Source organism: Hipposideros armiger, unplaced genomic scaffold, assembly GCF_001890085.2.
Source record: "Hipposideros armiger isolate ML-2016 unplaced genomic scaffold, ASM189008v1 scaffold_2, whole genome shotgun sequence".
Classification (NCBI taxonomy): domain Eukaryota; kingdom Metazoa; phylum Chordata; class Mammalia; order Chiroptera; family Hipposideridae; genus Hipposideros; species Hipposideros armiger.
In genome coordinates, this window is record NW_017731352.1 from 2,667,644 (window position 1) to 2,691,602 (window position 23,959).

At 37.7% G+C, this 23,959-nt stretch overlaps 1 protein-coding gene across 4 annotated transcripts in view; it reads left to right on the forward strand.

The window, feature by feature from the left end:
- PAPOLG (poly(A) polymerase gamma) overlaps positions 1–23,959 on the forward strand; it is a 69,260-nt gene that overhangs the window by 26,830 nt on the left and 18,471 nt on the right. For 2 of the 4 annotated variants that reach the window (XM_019631328.1, XM_019631403.1), the window contains exons 1-8: positions 7,923–8,172; positions 11,013–11,174; positions 12,731–12,797; positions 17,045–17,126; positions 17,335–17,444; positions 18,536–18,589; positions 20,300–20,411; positions 22,771–22,860. In XM_019631328.1, coding sequence (XP_019486873.1) covers positions 8,156–8,172; positions 11,013–11,174; positions 12,731–12,797; positions 17,045–17,126; positions 17,335–17,444; positions 18,536–18,589; positions 20,300–20,411; positions 22,771–22,860 — 694 coding nt within the window. In that variant the 5' untranslated portion in view covers positions 7,923–8,155. Of the gene's footprint in view, positions 1–7,922; positions 8,173–11,012; positions 11,175–12,730; positions 12,798–17,044; positions 17,127–17,334; positions 17,445–18,535; positions 18,590–20,299; positions 20,412–22,770; positions 22,861–23,959 lie in introns of those variants that run through there. The other 2 variants (XM_019631567.1, XM_019631489.1) reach the window with 2 other exon arrangements.

Consider the following 23,959-nt stretch of genomic DNA (forward strand, 5'->3'; position numbering starts at 1 on the left):
TAGTGCTGCTTCAGGGAGCTCACAGCCAGCATCCATTACCCAGCCTGTTTCAGGAACAGGTGAATACCGTAATTAATCTTGGCTTCAATTTGGAGGGAAGCAGGGAACCTACCTGCTCTGTCCACTGAGTTTACGTGTTAATCCCCCATGCTCTGGGAAAAAGTTTTTAAATTGGCATAAAAACTTTCTGCCCTTCCGAATGTGTAGAGAAGAAACAGTTAGGAAGGGGTGCTGAGCTCCCCTAACTTCAGGCAGTTAAGACGCCTCCCAGGAAAGCTGTTGATTGCTACCTTGCTTGGTTTGACACATCTAAGTGCACAGAGCAAAGGTTCTTCCAATGAAGCTAGCAGGTTTTTTAATGCAAGAAAATACTCAGAAATGCAGGGGGCCTTACCCACAAACATAAACCATGGAAATCCAGGTATTTGGAATTGCAGTTGCTCTAAGGGGCACATTCATCTAATCAGTGAGCTCTTGACATATTATTCTAGATACAGATAAGTGAATAGGCACTTGTCTTGCACCTTCTTTGCACAAAATTCATGTTTTTTTAAAAAAAGCAATAAATTGTACAAACAAAATATCTGCATCAATAGAAATTTCACATTAGAAACATTGACAATTTGTGTTAAAATTTAATGCTGAATGAACCATGTAGCATTAATAAAACCAAATCTCAGAAGGCAATCCCACTTCTGAGAGGGGACAACAAATTATGGATATAAACAGGAGATGCTAGAAGGTGCCCTCTGACACCCCAACATGGAGTGGTACAGACCACTCTGTCAAAGAGGGAGAAAAGAAAAGCAGGTTGAGAGGCCTGTTAGGAATTGTAAAACTTGGGTACCCCTCCCTCTTCAACACCCCCAGAGATGGGCTGAGGTCCCAGTGGGGCACAAACTAGCCATCCAAGCATAAAGCCTTAAAGAATAAGGTCCTTTTCCCAGAGACCCTACACAAAGTGAGAGTAATGTGGCTTATCTATGACCACCTCCCCAATTCCACTCTGCTACTCCCCCACAAATCTATAACAAAATATTATTACGTTTCTGAAATGTCATTACTGCCAGCTTTTTTCCTCTTTAGTTCATCTGGATCTGATGTCCTACTATTAAAAATTTGGTTGGGGACCTGTCTTAGTTTGGGCTGCTATAACAGATACGATAGACTGGGTGGCTTAATCCACAGAAATTTATTTCTCACAATCTGCAGGCTAGGAAGTCCAAGAGCAGGGTGCCAGACAATTTGGTGTCTGGTGAGAGCCCTCTTCCCAGTTTGCAACGGCTGTCTTCTAGTCCTATCCACACAAAGCAGAGAGCAGGGAAAGAAGGCTCTCTCCTATCTACTTTCAGAAAGCCACTAATCCCATCATGAAGACTCCACCTTCATGAACTAATTACCTCCCAAAAGCCCCGCCTCCAGATTAGAATTCAAACAATTCAAACATGAATTTGGTGGGGATGGCCAGGGGGACACAAACATGCAGTCTATAACAGGACCCATATCAATTTCTGACAACATCCAACTTCTATTTGTTCAAAATCAACTGACCAAGACTGGACAGGAATCCACTGAGAGCAAATTCAAGCATTCTATTTTTGTTGTTCCAAGTGGATAGGGAGTCCCTGCATAGTTGCCACCTCTTGTACAATAGGGCTTGGGATGAAATCCACATGGTCATTCAGCTTGAGTTAAGGAGTAGGCTTTAACTGGGAAACTTACAAGCAGGAGAAGATGGCTTGGTCTCAGATCTTCCCATCATCCCAGAGAGGGATGCTATGGCTAGGTGCTGTGTATGTTCCAGTGGAGGAATACGTCCCCTGAGGCACCTTCTTAGAGTATAATTGTGAGAAAGGAGCTTTGTCAGAATGCTAACAAAGAGACTATTTGGAGCCAGGGTGATTGAGTTTAGGTATCTGCTGCCCAACACCTGGGGCTCTCAGGGGCCTTTAGGAAGTTATGGCCCCTTTTGCTAGGGGTAGAAAGCCATCCTGGGAAGTTAAGTTTGGGCACAGCCTCTCTTGCTGACAGAAGGGAAGACCCTAGTCCCTCCTGGCACAATATGTGGGCAACCCCAGCATTAACTCCCAAAGTCATTTTTGGATGATCTTACCTGAGGCACCATACTCCTCATTCTTTAAAAAGTGTTAGTCAAAAAGAACGCAAAAAGGAGAGATCCAAGATGGCAGAGTACATAAAACACCGTGCCTGCATCCTTCCATTAAAATTACAACTAAATTATAGAATATTCAATCTGGAGAACCATCTGAAGTCTAGCTGAACAGAAGTTGTATAACTAAAGATATAAAGAAGCCATGGTGAGATTGGTAGGAATGGCAGAGATGCGAAACAGGCCAGCCCTACACCTGTGTGTGGTGGCAGTTAAGCATCAGGAGGGATATCTTGGCCATGGAGTTTCCCTCCGGAGGAGCCAGAGACCCCAGCCCCACACCAGGTTTCCCCAGCCAAGAGTATTGGTGCCAGGAAGAGGGGCTCCCACAACATCTGACTGAAAAACAGTGGGGATTCTAACCATCCAGGTAGGACGGAAGGTTGCAGGAAACTCAGACGTCCTCTTAAATGGCCAGTGCACAGACTAACTTATTCGCAGGCACTCACCTTGGGCTCCAGCGGAGAGATGGTGACTCGGGAGGCATTGGAGGCATATGGGGGGTGAGGGGACAGACTGAGGTGTGTGGCATTGGGCCAGGGCTGGAGGACAGTCCCCACTTTCCCTGTAAAAGGTCTTTCTCCCCATGCAGCCGGCAGGCGACATCTTTAATGTGTTGAGTCCTCCCCCTATGCTTACGGTCAAAACTGAATCTGATTGGCCTGGTAAGCTTCAGGGCTCCAGGCTGCTGATAAACTGAAACCCCGCCCCCACCCAACTCTCCCAACGCCAGAGGCACTTTCTTCATGAGCAGCCAGCTCTGCCCACATTGCACTGTTTCTTGGAAAACTATAGGAGTCCCGGGACCCAGGCAGGCAGCGTCTGGCCTTGGTGTGCTATGAGACTTCTGCTGAGTCGCTCCAGGCTCAGCACAGGCACCAAACCAGAATCTACGTTAACCTGGTGGCCACAACTCTTCCTACTCTAGTGACTCCCTGAGACACTGCCTCTCTCAACTTGCATAGTGCACGAGGCTTTATCAGCAGCTGAACCTTAAGGCAGCTAGGTGGGTACTAGTCTAGTCTGAGGGATCACTTCTTAAATTATATAAATGTCTAACCACTATGCTATACCCCTGAAATTAATATAAAATAATGTAAAATGTCAACTGTAATTGAAAATTTTAAAAAGGCCAGACAAGGTGAAGGGGAATAAGAGGTTCAAATTTCCAGGTACAAAACAAATAAGTCATGGGGATCTAATATATAGCAAAACTGTCCCAAGTTGCAATTTTGTTTTCCTAAATGAACTAAAAAAAAAAAAGCTGATTGATGGAACACAAACAATAATAATATTTAAGTAGAAAACAAAAGGGGCTTACCTAATCTTGAAAAAAATACTCAGAAAAAAATTTAAAATGTTTATTTTCTCCTAGACACGTTTTGGGGAAAGGCTATTATACAAAGGCCTATTTGGGCCTTAAACTTCAAAAATAAGACTCTTACAAGTCTCTAAGGCTCATAGGGTTACAATAAAGTAACATCTAACCAAGCTTTGAAGGAAATGTTATAATTTAGTAGAAGGGCATTTTAAAAGATGCCAGAACTAAGATAATATGCCCCCTCTTTCTGAATAAGCTATTTCAAAACATATTCTAGAGTAAGAGATGATTAAAAGAAAAAAATCAAGCATAGGGAAGTTGCAGATTGAAGAAACTGACAGTAAGCACTGAAAACATATCATTTGGGGGTGAGTCTTGATAATTGGTGTAAATATGGTTATGCCAAAATGAAAATTGAAAAAAGATATGAAGAGGCAATCTACAGAGTAAGAAATATAAACGGCTGGTAAAATATGAAAGGTGATCACTTTTACCACTGATCAGGGATATACAAGTTAAAACCAGAGAAATATCACTTTCCAACCTATCAAATTGATTTTTTTTAAGTTTTTTAATATTAACAGAGGAATGAGTTTGATAGAGGTACCCATGGGACAATTTTAGCATCAAAAGAACAATGACTGTAATTGATTGAAACACCCTAATTACATTTTAAAAACCATGAGTCCTCATGATATTTTTTAAAATGTAAGAGGAATAAAACAAGCAATCAAATAAATAGAAACTTCTTTGCAGTTGGTCATTATACCAAGTTCTTATTCTGAAAAGGAAAGGAATATTTCTCCTTAGCAGTAGGAATTGCATTGCAGAGTAACCTAATAGTCCTAGTCAATGAAGAAGAGCCCTTTTTTCCAGAAAAATGCCAGCTATAAATGTACAAGATAGAACTGGAAAATCACAATTTGCAACCCCTAAGGAAATAATTAATCCAAGAATTATGAACAAATGCTGAAACCATTAGGTGAAAGGTTAATGGAGAGCTGGATCTTCACCTGGTGCCAAAGTTATCACCCCACAGGTTACTAGCTAGTTCCAAGATGACTGTCACTACATACACCCAGTGGCCAGTCTTAATGTGAATCCTGATGTGATGTTTAGCCTGAATCTAATCAAGCCTTTAGATCCAACGTCCAATAATAGAAAATATGGGGGTTATTGTTAAATGACACCACAAGGAAGCTATCAGAAAAATCCAGAACTTGGGACATTCTTAGAGAACAACTATCCTGGTCTTTGCAAGTCAATGTCATGGGAAAACTAAAAAGCTGGGTGGGTGTGAGAGGAAAATAAGAAGGGACAGAAAAGGGAGTGTCTCTTATAGATTAAAATACATTTTGGAGACCCAACAATCAAATGCAATCATGGTCCTTGATTGGATCCCACTACTGGACAAACTTGCTGCAAAAGATATTTTGGGGACAAGTAGGGAAAACTTGGGTGTACTGATATTATTGTGGCTATGTAGGAAAATGTTCTTATCCATATATGCATATCAAAATATTGAGGAGTAAAATGCCATCATATCTGCATTTACTTTAAAAGATTTTTAAAAAATAGGTGAAACATGACAAAATACTAAAAAACATCATCAAATCTAGGTGCTAGGTATATGGCGTTTATTATACTATTTTCTCTATTTTTCTGTACATTTATAATTTATGTAATAATTATAAAAAGTACTTTTAATATCTAGCATTTGTGAGGGTTTCAGAAAACAGACCATTCCATACATATTGTTGGTTGGAGTGTAAATTGGCATAACCTTTAGAGAGGGCAATTGGAAAATATACATACCCTTTAACACAGTAATCCCATCATTATTCTATTAATCTATTCTATGATTCTGGGACACAAATATAGAGGATGTATGTATAAAGATGTTTATTATAGCATTATTTATCATATAAACAAATTTGAGATAATAGGGAAATAGTTAAGTATATTTTGATGAGGTAGATATATACTATCTATGACAAAGAATAGCATGTTACTGTTAAAAAGAAGAAAGTAGGTGCATATTTACTGTATTGGTTTGCTAGGGCTACCATAAGAAAGTACCACAGACTAGGTGGGTGGCTTAAACAACAGAATTTTATTTGCTCACACTTCTAGAGGCTAGAATTCTAAGACATGTCAGCATGGTTGGCTTCTTCTGAGGCTTCTCTCCTTGACTTACAGATGGCTATCTTCTCTCTGTGCCTTCACATGCTCTTCCCTCTCTCCTTATCTGTGTCCACGTTTTCTTTTCTTATAAGAACACCAGCTTTATTAGAGGAGGGGCCACACTAATGACCTCATTTAAACTTAATTATCTCTTTAAAGATCCTATCTCCAAATAAAGTCACATTTTGAGGTACTGGGAGTTAGGACTTCAACATGTGAAATTTGGGGAGGACACAATTCATTCCATAACATTTACTGCCATGGAAAGATGTTCATGATTTTTAGGTTAAAAAAATCAAGTAGCAGAACATGTACAGTATGATCCTTTTTTTTCCCAAAATTAAAAAACAATAAAGACAAATCCTCTGCTACATGTTTACGTGTGGTTTGTGGACATTTTGAAAGGATGGATATACCCAGCTGTTAATAATGGTTCCCTGCGGAATAAAACTGGAGTTAGAAATGAAAGGAACAGATTTCTTCTTCTTCTTTTTTTTTATAAGCACAGGTTACTTTTGTAATTGGCAAATTTTAGCTTAAAAATACAGCTACAATATAGAACACCCCACCCCAAAATATATTCTCCCTTGAAAGAAAGTGTCCTTATTGAAATGGGGGTTGGAGGCTGGCATTCAACTCCAGGTAGATTCACAAAGACAGGAGAATGGAAAGAAAAAACTAAAACTGAGCCTCCCCCAATACCTTGCCACCATCTTAAGCACTGGGGAGGGTGAGATGCAAGACGACCAAGACTGTCTTTGTCTACCAGCTCAGAAGAATGAGGGGCTCAGGGTCAAAAACTAAGTGTTAGAAAATAAAGTGATATTTCTCGCATGTCTGAATTTTTGGACTGAGATTCACATTATTATATATACATACCCTTCTCATTGAATTCTCTTGCAATCCTATTCTCTTCATTTTACAGATGAGGAAAGGGCTTTTTAAGGTTAATTTTCCTGAGGTCACATAACGAGTAAGTAGCAAAACTAGAACTCAGATTTGGGTCTCCCTAAGCCTGAAGCCTGTGCTAACTAGCTACTATTCTGTGCTACCTAGAATAGGTGTTACCTTCTCCCTACCACCTGCACCCAATCCCTACTCCCAATTCTTGCTAATTTAGGCAACATGCCCTCCTCTAGGAAGCCACTATTGAGCATCTCGCCTGAAGTTTAGGCCTCCCTAAATCTCCTGACCCCAACTGCATCACAGACCCTACTGTATTTTAATAATCTCTGTATATGTTTGCTCTCCACTAGACTGTGAATTCTTGAGGGCAGGAATTATCTCCCATGTCTGACACACAGTAGGTGATTTATTTAGTTCTACAACAGAAGAATGTCACTTGTATTTCATTGTTTCCTCACTAAATTCTGAACTTCATAAGGTTAAAGAATGCATCTTGTTTTATGCACCATTAAATCATTGGAGCCTAACACTAGTTAGGCACAGACTAGGCTTTCAATAGGTATTTCTGAACAAATGAATAATTCTATAAGTAATCTCTGTTTACTGTGACTCTGAGACACATTCAGAGAAAAAGCAGTTTCTTGACATCCTTTTCTTTACAATGATTTAGTATTTTAAGTTATTTCCACACTTCGACATTTTAAAATCCGTCATTATTTCCCCGTTTTCATCCTCACACCCACATGGAACATGATCTCCACTATTTGGATGTGTGAGATTTTGATTCAGCCTTGCATTTATCCTCCTATTGCAAACCGCTAGTCATTCCTATCAACCTCCCTCAACTGCCATAATGTCATGAATCAGGGGGATGTACTTAGAAGTGAAGTGAACACTTAGCCATCAATTTAAAAGCGTGCTTTTCCCTGGGATAATCATAAAGTTACACTACACGTTCCTGGATGTGACCCTCTCACGACAGAATCTCCTACACGAGTGGACTGATGCCGTATGGCTATGACTAAATTAAAGATGTGGGATAATAGAAGAGTTAAAATAGTGTTTGCTAGGCAAGGTTTTGATCTTTTAAAAAATAGGTGATATAGGCTCTAATTATAGAAACAAGAAAAATATGTTCCAAATTACTTTCCAAGCAGTTTGCCTAGATTAACAGTCCCACAGACAAAGAAGGGGACCAAACGCTCTTTCCGACCGGCGTCTGCAGCCACAGCCCGCGCCTCTGCAGGAGGGGCCGGCAGAGCCTCCAGAGGCCCAAAGTAGCAGGGGGCGGGATCGAGGGCGGGTTCAGGCCTCCAGAGGCGGAGCCAGAGCGGGCGAGGGGCAGGCTGGGAAGCGGCGCCATATTGGCGTCGGCCGCGCTGTATTGTCATAAATAGAGCCGGTTTTGTGGTGTTTTCACTACTCGGTTGGATGCCTCGGCCGTAGTAAGTAAGAAAGTGAGCGAGCGAGCGAGCTACAAGCGACCGGAGGAAAGTGGACAGGGGGAGACGGGAACAGCGAGAATAGGACTACAGAGCGAAAGATACTCGCTTGTGAGGGAGACGCAGGAAGCGATGAAAGAAACGTCTGCGTAAGTGGTGGGGGGCCGCAGTTGGGGGCGAAGCGGAGAGGGGTGGGCTGAGGTGGTCGACCCGGGACTCCGTTTCCGTGTCCAGCCCGGAGCTCGCCTGAGTGGTCTCCTTCCCCGCTCGTCGGGTCGGCAAGGGCACCTCCCCTACACCCGGCGGCTCACCTGGCCATCCCCCTGCACTCTGCACAGATTCGGGGACTTCAGGAGTCCCCTTCTGGCCTCGGCTGTCCCGCCTCCCAGGACGTCCCTAGACGAAGATGCGGCGGGAGAGAGGCGCGTGTCTGGGGAGAAATTGTCGGTCACTCCTGCCCCCAGCACTGTCTGAGCCGGTCTCTGCTCCTGTCTGCATTGGCGCAAATACCATCCCCCTACTTCCCCCTCCTCCCTTCCGTACCGGCTTCTCCAGGTCTTCGGGAGTGAATGACCTACTCCAGCTCTTGTCTCTTTAGTAAAGACTATGGTCTTTTCGCCTTCCCCCGGCCTATCCATCTACCCACAGTATACCTACCGGTCTGTCTGTACCTCCTGCTCACACTTTTTTGATAAGTCAGAAAAGGTTTCCGTGCTTGTCGGAAGATTTTGTTATAGCTTCTTCCATTATTCAGTTTATTAGGAAATAATATAAACTTGCAGGAAAATGCAGAGAATAACATAAGCATCATTTGTGTAGCCACCATTCATCTTTCCCAAAGCATAACATACATGTGTGTGTGCACACATACCTTAAAAAGAAATCATGCATTCCAAATACATCTGAAGGCTTCTCCTACCTCCTGATCTGTTACCCCCATTCGCCCCTCCCCAGAGTTCCCCACAGTGCTGAATTTGATGTTTACCGCTACATGTTTTTTAATGCTGTTACTACATATGCATGTGTCCATAATAACAGGCATTGTTTTTAAGGTTTATGTAACCAGTGTCACAGTTGTCATTCTGCATCTTGCTTCTTTAGTGCAACGTGGTATCTTTGAGCTTTGTCCACGTTAATATTTTTAGCTCTAATTAGTTCATATTAACTACAATGTATTCCATTGTAGGGGTACACCCTAGTTTAGTTCTTTTCCTGTTAGTGACTATTTTTAGTTTCTAAGTTTTTCATGTTAGTGTGGCAGTGAACATTCTTGTATGTCTTCTTGCACACTTGTACTGGAATTTCTCTAACATGTTTACCTATAAGTGAAATTTATCAGTTGAAGGCATTGTGCTTTTTTTCCCTGTCTAGATGAGGGAGGTTCAGAACCATAGATTTGGCATTTTAGTGCTAGTAGAGACCTAGATAGCCAACTTTCTCGTCATACAGATAAGAAAGGGGAACCAAGATCATAATTAGTGTCAGAACTGAAATCTGGAAAGGAGAGTGGAGTTGTGGAAAGATCTTGAGTTTTGGCGTTCAGATTCTGGCTCTTCTTCTTCCTATCTTTTTGGATCTTGGTACTTAACCTGTAAAGTGGCACTTATTCAGTACCCCTCAGGGTTATTGTTGAGATTAATTGAATGATCATATATAATTAGTCCGAGCCATCCATTTATCATATACATGTAAACATACAAAAACTATAACAAAATGCCTCTCTAGTTTCTCTTAGAGGTAAAAGAGCTAACTCTTTAAAAAGAAGTTACAACTTGAAATAACTGATTGAAATTGTTTGTTCTAAAAATACTCATAAATACCAGAAAGAAATTAAAGCCACTAGTATTGATGTTTCTCTTTTGTTTCTTGGAATCATTTCAAAAGGTAGATAGACTATTTTAGCTTCCATTTGATTCTCCCTACCTACCTAATTTTTAGCCAAAGAGCATGTGATAAGCCAATGTTTTAACTAAAATTCAAAAACAATCACTTGTATTTTTGTGTCAGTGTTCATAGGGCTAATTTATTCATTTAAAAAACTGCTCTTTGAGATACATTCTTACTATAGGTGTTAATGGCCTCATACTATAGGTGTTAATGGTCTCATGAAAGAATGATGAAGATAGGTGATAGGGTTGGTTGGTTTTTGTGTATGTTTGTTTTTACCTTCCTTTCTTAGCATAATTAAAAGTTTTACCAGCCCATGTTGGTCCAAATTTTACTTTGAAATTATCAGTCTGTGAAAATCCAAAATCTCAGAAATTCTGTTGTATTATGTATTCAAGACTATAATTTCCTGATGGCTAGGATTTTTTCAACAGTGGCTTATATCTTATAAAAGTTGCCATTTAGTGTAAAGAAGTTGATTATTATTCAGTGTGAAAATGGTCTGGGTACCAGTCTAAATGAAGGAACAATTAACTAGAGTCACAAAATGTTAGGACTGTAAACTCTGATTCAAGCAAAGTATGTTAATTTAGATGTCCCAAGGACAAATCTAGATGTGATTTCTTTTTAAAAGCCATACTATTTTCCTAGGACCTTCTAATGGGATGTTTTTGTTTCTTTGGGAGTAGGGGGCATTGTTTTTACTTAGAGCTTTCTTTCAAGTGGCTGACTGCTTTTCAGAGATTGAATCTAGATGGTACTAGACTTAAGTCTGCAGGGTGTAGTGGAGGTGGCCCTGGCCCAGCTCCCATTCAGGCTCTTTGCATTGGAGCTGAGTGGTGTTGGCACAGTTGTCCTGATGCTAACACATGCTGCGTTTGGCTTGAAAAGACATCCTAACCATGAAAGCTAGAGACAGTATGAATAGCCTTTCATCAACATAAACACAAAATACCCTTTTTCCTTTTTAAAAAAGTCCTTGTCCCAACTTTTAGTACTAATAAGTAAACTTTAAAGGTAGCTAAATTAATGAGTGGGTTGATGTGTCAGTATGATATGATACTTTAAATTTTTCTTCTGCTGTTTCATTTTTCTTGAACAGGAACACAGTGCTGGATAGCCAGCGTCAACAAAAGCATTATGGAATCACCTCTCCAATTAGCTTGGCATGCCCTAAAGAAATTGATCATCTTTATACCCAGAAATTAATTGATGCCATGAAACCATTTGGAGTGTTTGAAGATGAGGAAGAATTGAACCACAGGTATGTCCTTAAAAATGCAAAGTATTTAACAGTATATTATTTAATCATTAATTCTACAAATATATGTCACATAACTTACTATGTCCCTGCCTAGGGATTAAAAAAAGGACAAAATGAAAAGAAATCTTGGCCCTCCTGGAGTTACATTTTAGGTGGGAGTTAGGGAAGGAGACTAACAATTACCCAAATAAATAAAATAAAATGTTACACATGAGGAGTGCTACTGAGAAAAATAAAGCTGGGGGTGGAGGTGGTCAGAGAAGGCTTCATTAACGTTTGACGGAAATTTGAAGATGAGAGAACTATGTGGATTGTTGAGGGAAGAGCATTCTAGGCAAGAGGCTTGAGGTCGGAGTATACCTGCTATGTTTAAGGAATACATAGCGCGGTAGCCTGGATGTCTGAAGCTGAGTGAGTAAGCAGGGGAATATGGGCTTAAAGAAAGTGAGGTGGAAAAGAGTTTGGAGAGCTAGGTCCCTTAGGACATTGTAAGCCATTATAAAAGTTTTGACTTTTACTCTGAGTGAAATGGGAAGGTATTATTAGGGTTTTGAGCAGAAGATTGACATGATTTACTCAAGTTTTAACACAGTCACTCTGGCTGCTGTATTGCGAATAGTCTGAAGAGGGGTCAAGGGCAGGACTGGGAAAACTAGAAAGCAATTATTATAATAGTCCAGGGAGGAAATGATGGTGGCTGGAACTAGGAGGACAGCGGTGGAGATAAGAAGTAGTAGAATTCTGGATATATTTTAAAGGTAGGGTTGTTTAATGACTATGGAATGTGTAAGAAAGGAGGAGAGAGGTCAAGGCTGATGCCAAGGATTTTGGTCCCAGCACCTTGAAGGATGGAATTCCATTACTTGAGGAAGGCTGAGGTAGAAGCAAGTTTGGACAGATCAGGTTTCGGTTTTCATGTTATCTTTGAGATGCCTAAACTCTACTTTCCTTCTCATTTATTAGTGTGGATATGGATATGCCATTGATTGCAAATTTGTTTTCATATCAAATTGCTTTTATTGGGTTGTCGGAAGAGTCATGACGCATTTTTGCAACGAAAACCAGAAAAAATAACGTCATGACTTTTCCAACAACCCAGTATTAAATAATGTTATTTCATAAAAATTAGCCAATAATTAATTTACCCATTTTAATTATCTAAAGACCTATGATTCTCAATGAGAGAATGCTAATCTCTATTATTGAATTGATTTTATTCCATAGAAAGGCCAAAAAAGTTGACAATTCATTTGGTCTTTGCAGCCTTATTGAAGGTATTTTTGCTTTGTACTAGGTTATTTGAATTTTGAAAATAGCCCAAAGACCAAAATACTATTATCACATTTATTGTCTTTAGAAGTCTTAGGGACCTAAGAATGCCAAAGAGATGTGCCATGTATCAACAGATGTGATAGCATTAACATGTGTATTATATGCTATTACCCATACCATTACATCAACACAGAGGTACTCTCTATATGTTTAATTACTTGTTAAAATACTGTTCTTATATATTTTTTTAATTTTAATCTAAAGTATGCTGTTTTTTATTATAGGCTGGTTGTCCTTGGTAAACTGAACAATTTAGTAAAAGAATGGATTTCTGATGTCAGTGAGAGTAAGGTAAGACTCTAAACTTATAGTTTTAGTATATCTTGGTCGTTAGTCCTGGTAATAAGTTGGAGGAGTTGAGAATAATCTGAAATATATTAAAGCTCACTCTTTGGTATGCTTGGTAATGAATTGGTGTAGACAGTTGAGTTTCTATAAATAAATGAGGGCTTACCCCAAAGGTAGCCAACGTCTAGCTACAATTCTACTAAATGTCTTGCTTAACTCACTTGTAGTGGACCACAATTTAAATATCAAGAGATTTTATTTAAAAAGCCAGATTTCAGATTTTTTGTGAAATACCAGATCTGACAATACTGGGCTTGCCTTTGTGGAAGGCAGGAAGAGGCTTGAATGGAATTGAGCTCCAGCCCTCCAGGAATGTCTTGTGACTTCCATGACTCCCTGGTCTCTCTAACATAAGCAACTGTCATTTATCCATCATTTTCTGTGTTTCTTTTGCATACGTCCCTCTTTTACATACCTGACTGGCCCCTGAGACACAGGAGTTTGCAAACCCTAATTGGTAAATAATATTTTGTAAATATTTGTATGTAATAATTAAACTTTTTTCTTCTGCGGTGGCATACTATTTTTCTTCTAAAATCAATTACATTTTTCTTGCTTAAGAGTATTTTGGGTATAATTGAATAATCATTTGTCTGAGAATCATCACTATAAATATTATTTTACTGGCTATAGTAAAGGTAGGGCATGTTCAACTGGGTCTATTTGCCCCTTGACTAAGTGGCCCAAACTGTTGTATTTTAAGTTTTTTGTTTGTTTTTTATAGTTTTCCCATCTCTTCCTTAACAGCAATCAGCTGAAAAGTTAAATGTCTCACAGCAGTCAGTGTGTCTCTCTACAAACTCCCTTTCTGCTCCTTAATCTGCATGAGTTTAGAAATTATATAAACACCTGTTAGACTTCTTTCTTTTACAACTTTTATTTCTTTTGGTATCTATGATACATATTTAAAATTGGTTCTTTTAAACCAAACTATGAATAAGGTTATGAGGGACTCTGCTAATTAGTCTGTAATTATTGAGTTTAAATAAATGATCTTTATGCTTTTTTTTTTAAGCTTTTATTGGGGAATTGGGAGAGGGGAACAGACAAGTTGCTGTCTTTTTGTTCTTCAGGATAGTTGTGAAGGAGTTCGTTTCACTGGCCCATGTTGGTATTATCATTGTGCTCTTCCCAGGTGAGGCAGTCGCTCGCCAGGCCTTGGACGGCAGCTCATGCCAGCTGCCAGCCACTCATGCTGTCTGCCAGCCACTCATAGTAGCTTACAGCAGCCCACTGCAGCCCCACTACAGCCTACGCTGTCGCTGGTGACTTATGGCATCCCAGCTCCAGGTCAAGCTGTTGTTCACCATCTTAGCTGTAGAGGGCGCAGTGTCACTGGCCCTTATATGGGACCCGAACCGGGGCCCTGCTGCTCAGAGCTGCTGTCCCAAGCCAACTCAACCAACACGCCACTCGGCCAGCCCCTGGTCTTTATGCTTTTTACTTTTGCTGCCAAATTGACTCATTTCTGAGCTCTCAGAGGATTATCAGTAGTTTTTCAAATAAGTTGAGTTTTTCAAATAAGTTGAATTCTGAGCAGGCGAAATGCTAGTCTTGAGTAATAAAAAAGTTTGCATTTGTTTCTGTGTTACTAGGTGATCAGCTCCTCAAGAAAAAGGTCTGTCTCATTCCCCTGCACAACCCCAGGACAGGGCTCAGGCATGAGATAAATGTTAGGGGAACCTGTTGTCCCTGTCTAATCAGCCCATAATTGCAGTGGATGTGCAAACAAAATACCCAACTTGCTAGAATTATTTTAAAATCAGTAACAAGCTTTATGATTTCTTGTATATGGTCCTTATGTCAGCTATTGTGGTTGTGCAGAGGTCTTTGCTTCCACCTCCATTTAAGGATGCATTCAAGATAAGTCATGTGTTATTTGCAAAAAGTTACATTAATTTGAGAAATGCACCTAATTTTCTTACTGCATGGTTTCTTTACACTTAAAAGAAAAATTTGGTAGAATTCTGTTCCAGTGTCCAAAGGTTTTTTTAAAAAAGTTAATGAAATGTTTTTTTAGCCCATTTTAATCACATTAGTGCTTTAATCTGCAAAAACCAGTAGCTGGTTTCCATTTAATTTGTAGGCATAAAACCATTGTTAAAAATTTGAAACTTTGCCACAGTTTGGCTTTTTTAAAAAAACAAAGTAAATAAAATATCTAATTATAAAAAATGTAAATTGGTTTTAACATCTTCCATTGTGTGGATAAGGTGATTGGTCATTTTCCTAATCAATTATAATTCCCTTTCATTTATGCATATTTTAGTTTAGAAAATACCTGAAGGATTTCAGTTAGATCAAAGATCACGTTAACATTCTATACACAATTGGGATATTTAAACAGTCTAGAACTACAAATCAAATCATTTTAGCTAAATATTATGGTCTATGGCAAAAAATGTTTTACTCTGATTCAGTATGTCACTTTCTTATAAATCATGGCAAGAATCATGTTTTTTTTAAGTAGGAAGGTAAACTAAAAGGTCCTGACTTCTCGATCCTTTTGATTCATGCTAGTCATCCATAGATTTACTGACTCCATGCTACCTGTGAAATTATTTGTGATACTCTTGGACAATTAATATCCATTAAGCAGAGGAAGTAACAAACAGTATCTTGTTATACAGATACTTTTATTCAAGTTAATCAGCAGTATTATTATTCTTTGGAACTTGCACTGGGTATTATGGGGAAATAAGAGAAGTAGGAGACATAGTTCTCACCTCCCAAGGAATTTAAATATAGCTGAAGAGATGGGACTTACAGAAAAAGAAAAGTCACTAATTCAGTATAAAGGGGGTTAAAGATAATAATAGTGGAAGAGCACTGAAAGGATAAAAAGAGCTCTTTTTTTATAGGAGATAATCAGAGAAGGTTTCATGAAAGAGGTGGAATTTGAAGTGAACTTTGAAAAATTGATGGTATTGAGATACCGAGAGAGGATGGGCAAGCTTTTGAGGCAGGGAAAATGGCAACTGCAATGGGAAAAAGACTGAATTACGTAACATGTTGGCAGTTGGAGCTTCAGAAGGGAATATCAGGAGGTAAGGCAAGTAAGACCCATAGGAGCATACTGGGAAAATCCTTAAGATTCAAGAATCCTGGGCCAGTCGAGTGGCTCAGTTGGTTAAAAGCTCGCTCAAGAGTGCGAGCTCTGAGCAACAGTGGTTCGAGTCCCGGCTCGAGCTGAGCTGCCAACAGGTGGCGGGATGGCTCAGCTAAAAAAAAAAAAAAAAATTCAAGAATCCTTACTTCAGTAGTCAGGGAAGAATGCATTGGCAAGTTTTGGGCAGAAGAATTATAATAGAGTAATTTAAGAACATCAATCAGTGAATTTGTACTTAATGGAGTAAGAAAAAATAAAGAGTAAGGGCAAGAGGGTAGCTTTATGATACTGTTAAATAGCCTAGAATTAGGGTGGGTGGTAGTTGAATAGAAAGGAGGTGATGTGAGGGATATAAACTAAGAATTGGTAAGCCAAGAAGAAAAATAATGACTGTAGGTAAGGGCAGTAAAGGAAAATGAGGAATAGAAATAGAGAAATCAGGAGGGATACCTGGTTTATCATAGGAAGAATTTTTCTTGTTTCAGGAACGGATATTGCCTGAAGTAGATTGAACTGTCTGAAAATATCTGATAGTCAGAATTGGTTCTAGAGAAAGGTGAAAAGTAGTATAATTCTGATACAATCAAAAGTATATTAATTAAAGTTGTTATATTAGCTCTCATAAGGAAACTATGTCAGGAATGACCCCCTTTCTTGCAGAAAGGTTGCAGAGCTAGAATCAAGAAATTAAGCATATCTGTCACACACAAAAAAAGAGAAGATGGATTAGTCAGGAGTATGATTCTGCAGAAAGCTGAAAGTGCATTAGCTTGGTAAAGTTTCTTGGTCACTATTACGAGAGATGGAGCCAAAGACAGGCAGTTGGAAGTGACAAGTAGGATCAAGTGATAAAAAGTGTTTTTCTTAAGATAGAGATGTGTGCATGTGTAGTGGGTGTGAGTTGTTGTCTTCCCTCTGGGACTGCCCTCATTTCTACAAGTTGCAATCAAGAGTGCTGAAGTACTTTAACAAATCTCAGTTTACCAAAGTTGACAAATATAGTATATATTTATAACATTTAGGCAATTTGTATGCTGAATAATTTGAACAATTGAATGCCTTTGTTTTAATTTTATTTTAGAATCTCCCACCTTCTGTTGTGGCCACTGTTGGTGGTAAAATTTTCACATTTGGCTCCTATAGGCTTGGAGTACACACCAAAGGTAACTGCTTTTCTATATTCTACTGATAAAAACTTGCAATAACAAACTCTTATTTGTTCGTAATTTAAAAGTACAGAAGAAAAAAATTCTCATCTCATTAAAAGCTAATCAGTTAACATTTTCCTATACATATGTTTGTGTGTACTTTAACAAAAATATAATACATACTTAATATACTCTTCTTCATCAGAAATACTTTGATTTCCAGGGGCTGACATTGATGCACTTTGTGTAGCTCCAAGACATGTGGAGAGGTCAGATTTTTTTCAGTCTTTTTTTGAAAAATTGAAACATCAAGATGGCATTAGAAATTTAAGAGTAAGTATTCTCTGGTATTTAATATTTCAAACTTGTTAACAAATAGCTTATGATTTATGATTATGATTTATGATTAGTAAGTGCTTATGATTATTAAAATATTTCTTAAGAAGTTGCTATATGTTGTTAAAATAATGAATAATGATTAAGAACACGGCTTTATAGTTAATACAGACCTGAATTTGAATCTAGAAATCTACATATTAGCTCACAGATTTTGGCCAATTTTCCTATTCTCTGAGCCTTAGTTTCCTCACTTGTAAAATGTAGATGGAGCAATAAACTTTTTTATAAGGTTTTTCTGAGAATTGATGAGATAACTTACATTAAACATTTACTGTAATATCTGATAAATGGTTGATGCCTATCAAATGGTGGCTGCTATTATATATAAAGTTAAATTAGTAACTCATTATATGTATATATGCATTCATTCAGTAAATAAAATTTTAACACCAGTGACTCACCAGATACTGGTCTTAGTCCTACAGATACAGTAGTCAACAAGACATAGTTTATGGGAGGGAGAAATTGGGGGAACCAACCGAATGGGTAGTTTTAATACAATCTGAAGTGCTAGGATAAGATGAAGTTCAAAGGACCTGTGTTATTTGGGTGCATGGCAGTATAGAATAGAAGGAGGTTAAAAATATGTAAGGTTGGGGTATTAAAGAAGGCTCAGAAAGACATCATTTCTACTAAATCCAAACTATATTGAATGTATTATTTATTTTGATAGTCATGAGTTCTGATTATATTTTAATTTCTAACACTAGTGCTGTCTTCAAATTATCAGCTCAATTTAATCTCAACAAGTAGTAAGTACCCAGATGATAGCAGTTCTGCCTGCCTGTTTCTGATGAATATTTTTAGGAGGAGAATAAGTTGGATAACTAGTCATAGACATTTTATGTATCTTAAATAACACAGTCACCAAGTAGAAGTACTTACCTAGAATGTAAGACCAAGAACATTTTCACTCTTTCTGTTGAGTTAAAGTATAAGTTGGGAGCAAAGGTATTCACATTATTGGCAGTTAGGAAGGATGGAGAAAAGATTACGTATTACATAATTGGTTTCCTCTTATTTAGGCTGTAGAAGATGCCTTTGTACCTGTTATAAAATTTGAATTTGATGGAATTGAAGTAAGTGTTTCATATTTTTCTGGCTTTATAAATAGTCCCTCGCCTTCCTCTCTCCTACATCTATTGACTTCTCACCACGGAAAATGAACCAGCTCCATCCCCACCCCATTCTTCTCATTTCCATAATCTAACATCATTATATTATAATTTTGGTTGGAACAATATTCAGTGTTTACATTATTATAATCTTATTAATGTTCAAAACTGAGCATAAAGTATATTAGATTACCATTCTTTGCTGAATGGCATTTTGTTTTCTTGGGCGTTAATACTTGTTTTGCAATTTGTTTGCTTGGGCTTTCTTTATCTTAAGGCTAATTCAAACCTAGCCTGTCCTAGTTTTCTAAATCTCCTCTAAATAGATTTAAATTTCTCAAGTGTTCTGTCATTATCATCCTGAAAAAAGATCTCACTGAGTCTTCTCACCTGTTCCAGTCCACATTGATTATTCTCCATGACTGGTATACTATCATCCTGACATCTTTTGTTTACTATCATCATAGGATTTCCTTTTGCTTCTCTAGAGTTTTCTTTTCTGGACTCTCATTTTAGTGGCACTCATCCACTAGCTTCCTGAGAAAGAGCACATATTTTTGAGATCTTGCATGTTTAAAAATGTCTTTGTTCTGTTCTCACAACAAATTGGTAATTTGGTTGAGTATAGAGTTCTAGATGGAAAATAATGTTTTTCAGAATTTTGAAGGCCTTCAGTTGTTTCTAGCTTCTGTGCTATGCTGAGAAGTGTGATACCATTTTGATTCTTCATCCTTTGTATGTGATCTGTTTTGTCTCTTTGGATGCTTATATGATTTTTTTCTCCATAGTGTTCACAGTTGTAAAATTCATGGTAAAACACTTCAGTATGTCTTTTCAATCAAATAGTGCTAGGCACTGAGTAGTCCTCTTTCAAATTGGAAACTTCTTTCCTTTAGTTATTGGAAATTGTGTATTGACTTCTATTGAATTTCCTGCCTTTGTTTTCTCTCTCCTTTTGGAGCTCCTAACATTTGTGTGTTGGACCTCCAGGACTGTCCTTTTGTTTTTTTTTTATTTTGTTTTGCTTTTTGTGGTTTTCTCATCTTCCAAACTTTGTATTGTTTTCTATTTCTGTTATCATGTCTTTAATTTCAAAGAATACTTTTTTCTCTAAATGTTCTTATTTATGTGTATATGTATATATGTGTTTACAGCCTCCTGTCCTTACTTCCTAGATAGAATGTTTTTTATCTCTGCATTCTTAGATCTGCTTAGAACTGTTCATTTGCCCATCTACTTTCCAGCTCTCATAGTTTTTGCTGTTATCTTCTATTTTCCTTTGTCCTGGTGGGTTATGCCTTTAAAAACAAACTAAAACAAAAAACAGCAAAATTTTGCTGGTATTTTAGTAGGATTTCAAGAGGAAGTGAATATAAATGTGTTTTGGATCACCTGTCTTTATCTAGAAATTCATTCATAAGGTTTTGATTTTTTTTTTTAATGCTTGACATATATGCTAAAATTAAAATGCTTTCCCTTAATTTGAAATTTTAATTTCACAAAACTTCTCAGTGATTTTCCCATGTGAGATTGCCTACATAGGCCTTTTGAAGTTTTGGTAGAACTTCCAAAACTAATAATTACAACTTTTTACATTTTTGAGGTGGGAAGTGGGGAGAATGGGCTAGAAGGAGAAAAGGTAATATTTTTCTCTCTTTTTGCATCTTTCCAAAGATTGATCTAGTCTTTGCAAGACTGGCAATACAAACTATATCAGATAATTTAGATCTAAGAGACGACTCTCGACTGAGAAGCCTTGATATAAGGTGTATTCGCAGCCTAAATGGTAAGCTTCTAAAAAGAAATCTCAGATACCTGCTTGAAAACAATTCGACAAATAAGAGATCATTTTGCAGTATTATCAATGGACTTTTTAATGGATTGGACTAAGTTAAAAATGATGATGTAATTTTCTTTATACAGATAATCTGACCACATTTAAGCATCTTTAAAAAGAAAATTATTTGAATGCTGTTTATGTTTTTAGTAGTGGTTCTCAAACTTACTGGTGTCAGGACCCCTTTACACTCTAAAATGTACTGAGGACCCCAAAGATCTTTTGTTTTATGTGGGTTATATCTGTCAATATTTGCGATGTTAGAAACAAAAACTGAGAAAAGTTTAAAGTATTTATTAGTTCATTTTAAAATAACAATAGTAAACCCATTATAAATGAATATAAATACATTTTTTGTGTAAGAAGGGCTTTTTTTTGCATTTTTGCAAATCTCTTTTATATCTAACTTAATAGAAGACAGCTAGATTTTTGTATCTGCTTTTATAGTCAGTCTCTTACAGTATTTTGCTTTGATTGAAGCATGGGAAGAGAATCTGGCGTCTTAAAGACATATAATTGGAAAAGGGAGGAGTATTTTAACAGCCTTTTCAGATAATTGTGGGTATTCTTTGATACTATACTAAAACTTGACCAGTAACAATTTCTTTTTTCCAGCTTTATTGAGGTATAACTTATAGAGGATAATTACATACTGTAAAATTCATCCTTTTTAGGTGTATAGTTCAGTAGTCTTTCATATATTCAGAATTGTGCACCACCATTGAATTTTAGAATATTTTCATCATCCTCAAAAGATCCCTCATAGCCATTTGCAGTCCTTCTCCTTTCCAACACCTCAATCCCAGGCAACCACTAATCTTTCTGTCTCTATAGATTTGCCTTTTCTGGACATTTTATATAAATGGAATCATACAGCATGTGGTCTTTTGTGTCTGGCTTCTTTCACTTAGCATAATGTTTGTGAAGTTAATCCATGTTTATAGTATATATCAGTAGTTCCTTTTTACTCCTAAATAAAAATGATTGTTTTTTAAAGGTTAGTTAGAATAGTGAATCTAAAACCATATGAGTTAACTTTTTATACTCTAGTACATTAAAATCCATTGGTCTGTTGTTCTTTGAATGGATCTTTTACCCATACATGATTTTGTACTATCATGCCTTGGTCATTTGGAAAATACTGGTTCACAAATTTGTTTGGATCTTATAAATGTTAACACACATTTCATTATACAATATCAAAAAAAAATCACGGGCCGGCCGAGTGACTCAGTTGGTTAAGAGCTCACTCAAGAGTTTGAGCTCTGAGCAACAGCGGTTCGAGTCCAGCCCGAGCTGAGAAGCCGCTGAGCTGCCAACAAGTAGCAGGATGGCTCAGCTTAAAAAAAAAAAAAAAAAATCACATTCATTAATATCACTAATTTCATCAGAAAAGTCTTTAAGTATTGGAAAGCTATCTAAAATTCTAATTTTTCTTGAAAGCTCTAAATTTATTATTGGCAACAAATTTTGTCATTTGTTTTCCTTGAAGTGAGGGGCTCACTTTGTTTTGTTTTTCGGACATGTCTGCTAAATATCCAAGTATGAATAACTATAGTTTGTCAATCATTCTTTCAAGTAAAACTGATGTTCCTTGAAAAAATCAGGTAGTTCAAGTTCAACTTACTTTAAACATGTTCAAACACCCGCACACATTCCTCTCCTGTTTTCTAACTGTGTATGTGTGGCAGTAACTGTGATACATATTGTCTACTTAGTACAATTTGTTGCCACAGCTTTAATTCACTGCTAAGGTACCAGCAGTTTTACCCACTACTGCTTTTGTAACCATCTGCACGAATGTTAACACAGTGAAACAGGCTGAGCCTTAGAATTATTATAAAAATAGGTTTGATCAAACAGATTCCCAGGGGTCCACAGACCACACTTTGAGAACCACTGGTTTATAGTATCTTTTGTTTAACTGAATCATTGTGTTTTGCTGTACTTCCAGAGCACAACAGTACATCACAGTATTTATTAGTAAGGTTTGCATTAAAGCAATAACACTTTTATAACTTGAGGGCATTTTGATTAACAGTAAAGTCAGAAGTGGAAAAAAGCTAAAAAGATTGTCAGAACCATCGCTTATTTTAATATTGGATTGCATTACCCATGTGCTTTTGAATTCTTTAAAAGCAAAGGGATTTCTCATTATATAGATGTTAAGTTTCAAATACATAGAGAAAATAAACTCTCACATTTTATTTTTGATATTTTTAGCATTTAAGAGTCTGGAGGTCAGAAGGGCATTTGAATTAACTGGGTTTTACTGCATAATGAAAAATGAATGCTTTATCTTTTTCAGGATGTAGAGTTACTGATGAAATTTTGCATTTAGTGCCAAATAAAGAAACTTTTAGACTCACCCTAAGAGCAGTCAAATTATGGGCAAAACGTAAGTATCCCAACTCTTTTATTTCATGTTTACATTATAAAATTATAATTTTCAGTTGCTAATGATAAGCGTACATGGAAACTCCTGAGCCTATTGATACTGGGGGGTGAAGGTCCAATAAGTGTTGGCGAAGCTGTTTCTCTTTCAGGTGCAGTTATTATGGTGCTCTAATGGACTGTACCTCCCTCTTCTTGTGTGAAAACTAAAAACCCCTGACTTTCTATTTTAGGTTTCATCCAGGCAGTCAGGAAGAGTTAGAATGTGAAGAGTGAACCCTCACTGGTCTTTGAGCTCTCTATGAGCCAGGACCATCTTACTTATGTTTGCCTCTCCATCACCAACAAAGTTTATAGTAGGTGTTCAGTAAATTTGTTAAATGAAGAGCCTATAGTGATAGTTTTAACTTGTTTTTGTTTTTACATTATAACACTGTTCTAATAAAACCTGCAATTGCACTAGTTTATATGTATAGGATGTGGTTCATAAAGCACCCAGTCCTCAGCTTGCACAGCACATTTTGTATTATTTGTTATTGCATTTAAATAGTGCTACACTTTTGGCACCAGATTTTATACCAGTCTAAAACAGGGCTCTCCAATAAAACTTACTCTGATGATGGAAATGTTTCATATCGGTGCTGTTGAGTATGGTAACTCTGTGGCTACCGTACTCAGTTGAAACGTGCAACTGAGGAACTGAATTTTTAAATTTTATTTAATTTTAATTCAATTTAAAATTAAGTAGTACCTAAAAGAAGTGAAAAGATGTGTCTACACAAAACTTGTATACAAATGTTCACAGCAACATTATGCATAAGTCAAAAAGTGGAAACAACCACATATCCTTAAATTGATAAATAGAGGGCTGGCCAAGTGGCGCAATGGTTAAGAACTGGCTTGGGATGCCAGAGGGCCCAGGTTTGGATCCCACATATTGCCCTCCACAGCTAAGATGCTGAACAACAGCTCAACCTGGAGCTGGGCTGCCTTGAGTCGCTGGCAACGGTGTAGGCTGCAGCCCCTGTGGCAGTGGGTTGCCATGGGCTACCGTGTGTAGCCAGCAGCCAGCGTGAGCGGCCAGCAGCCGCAGTGAGCGGCCG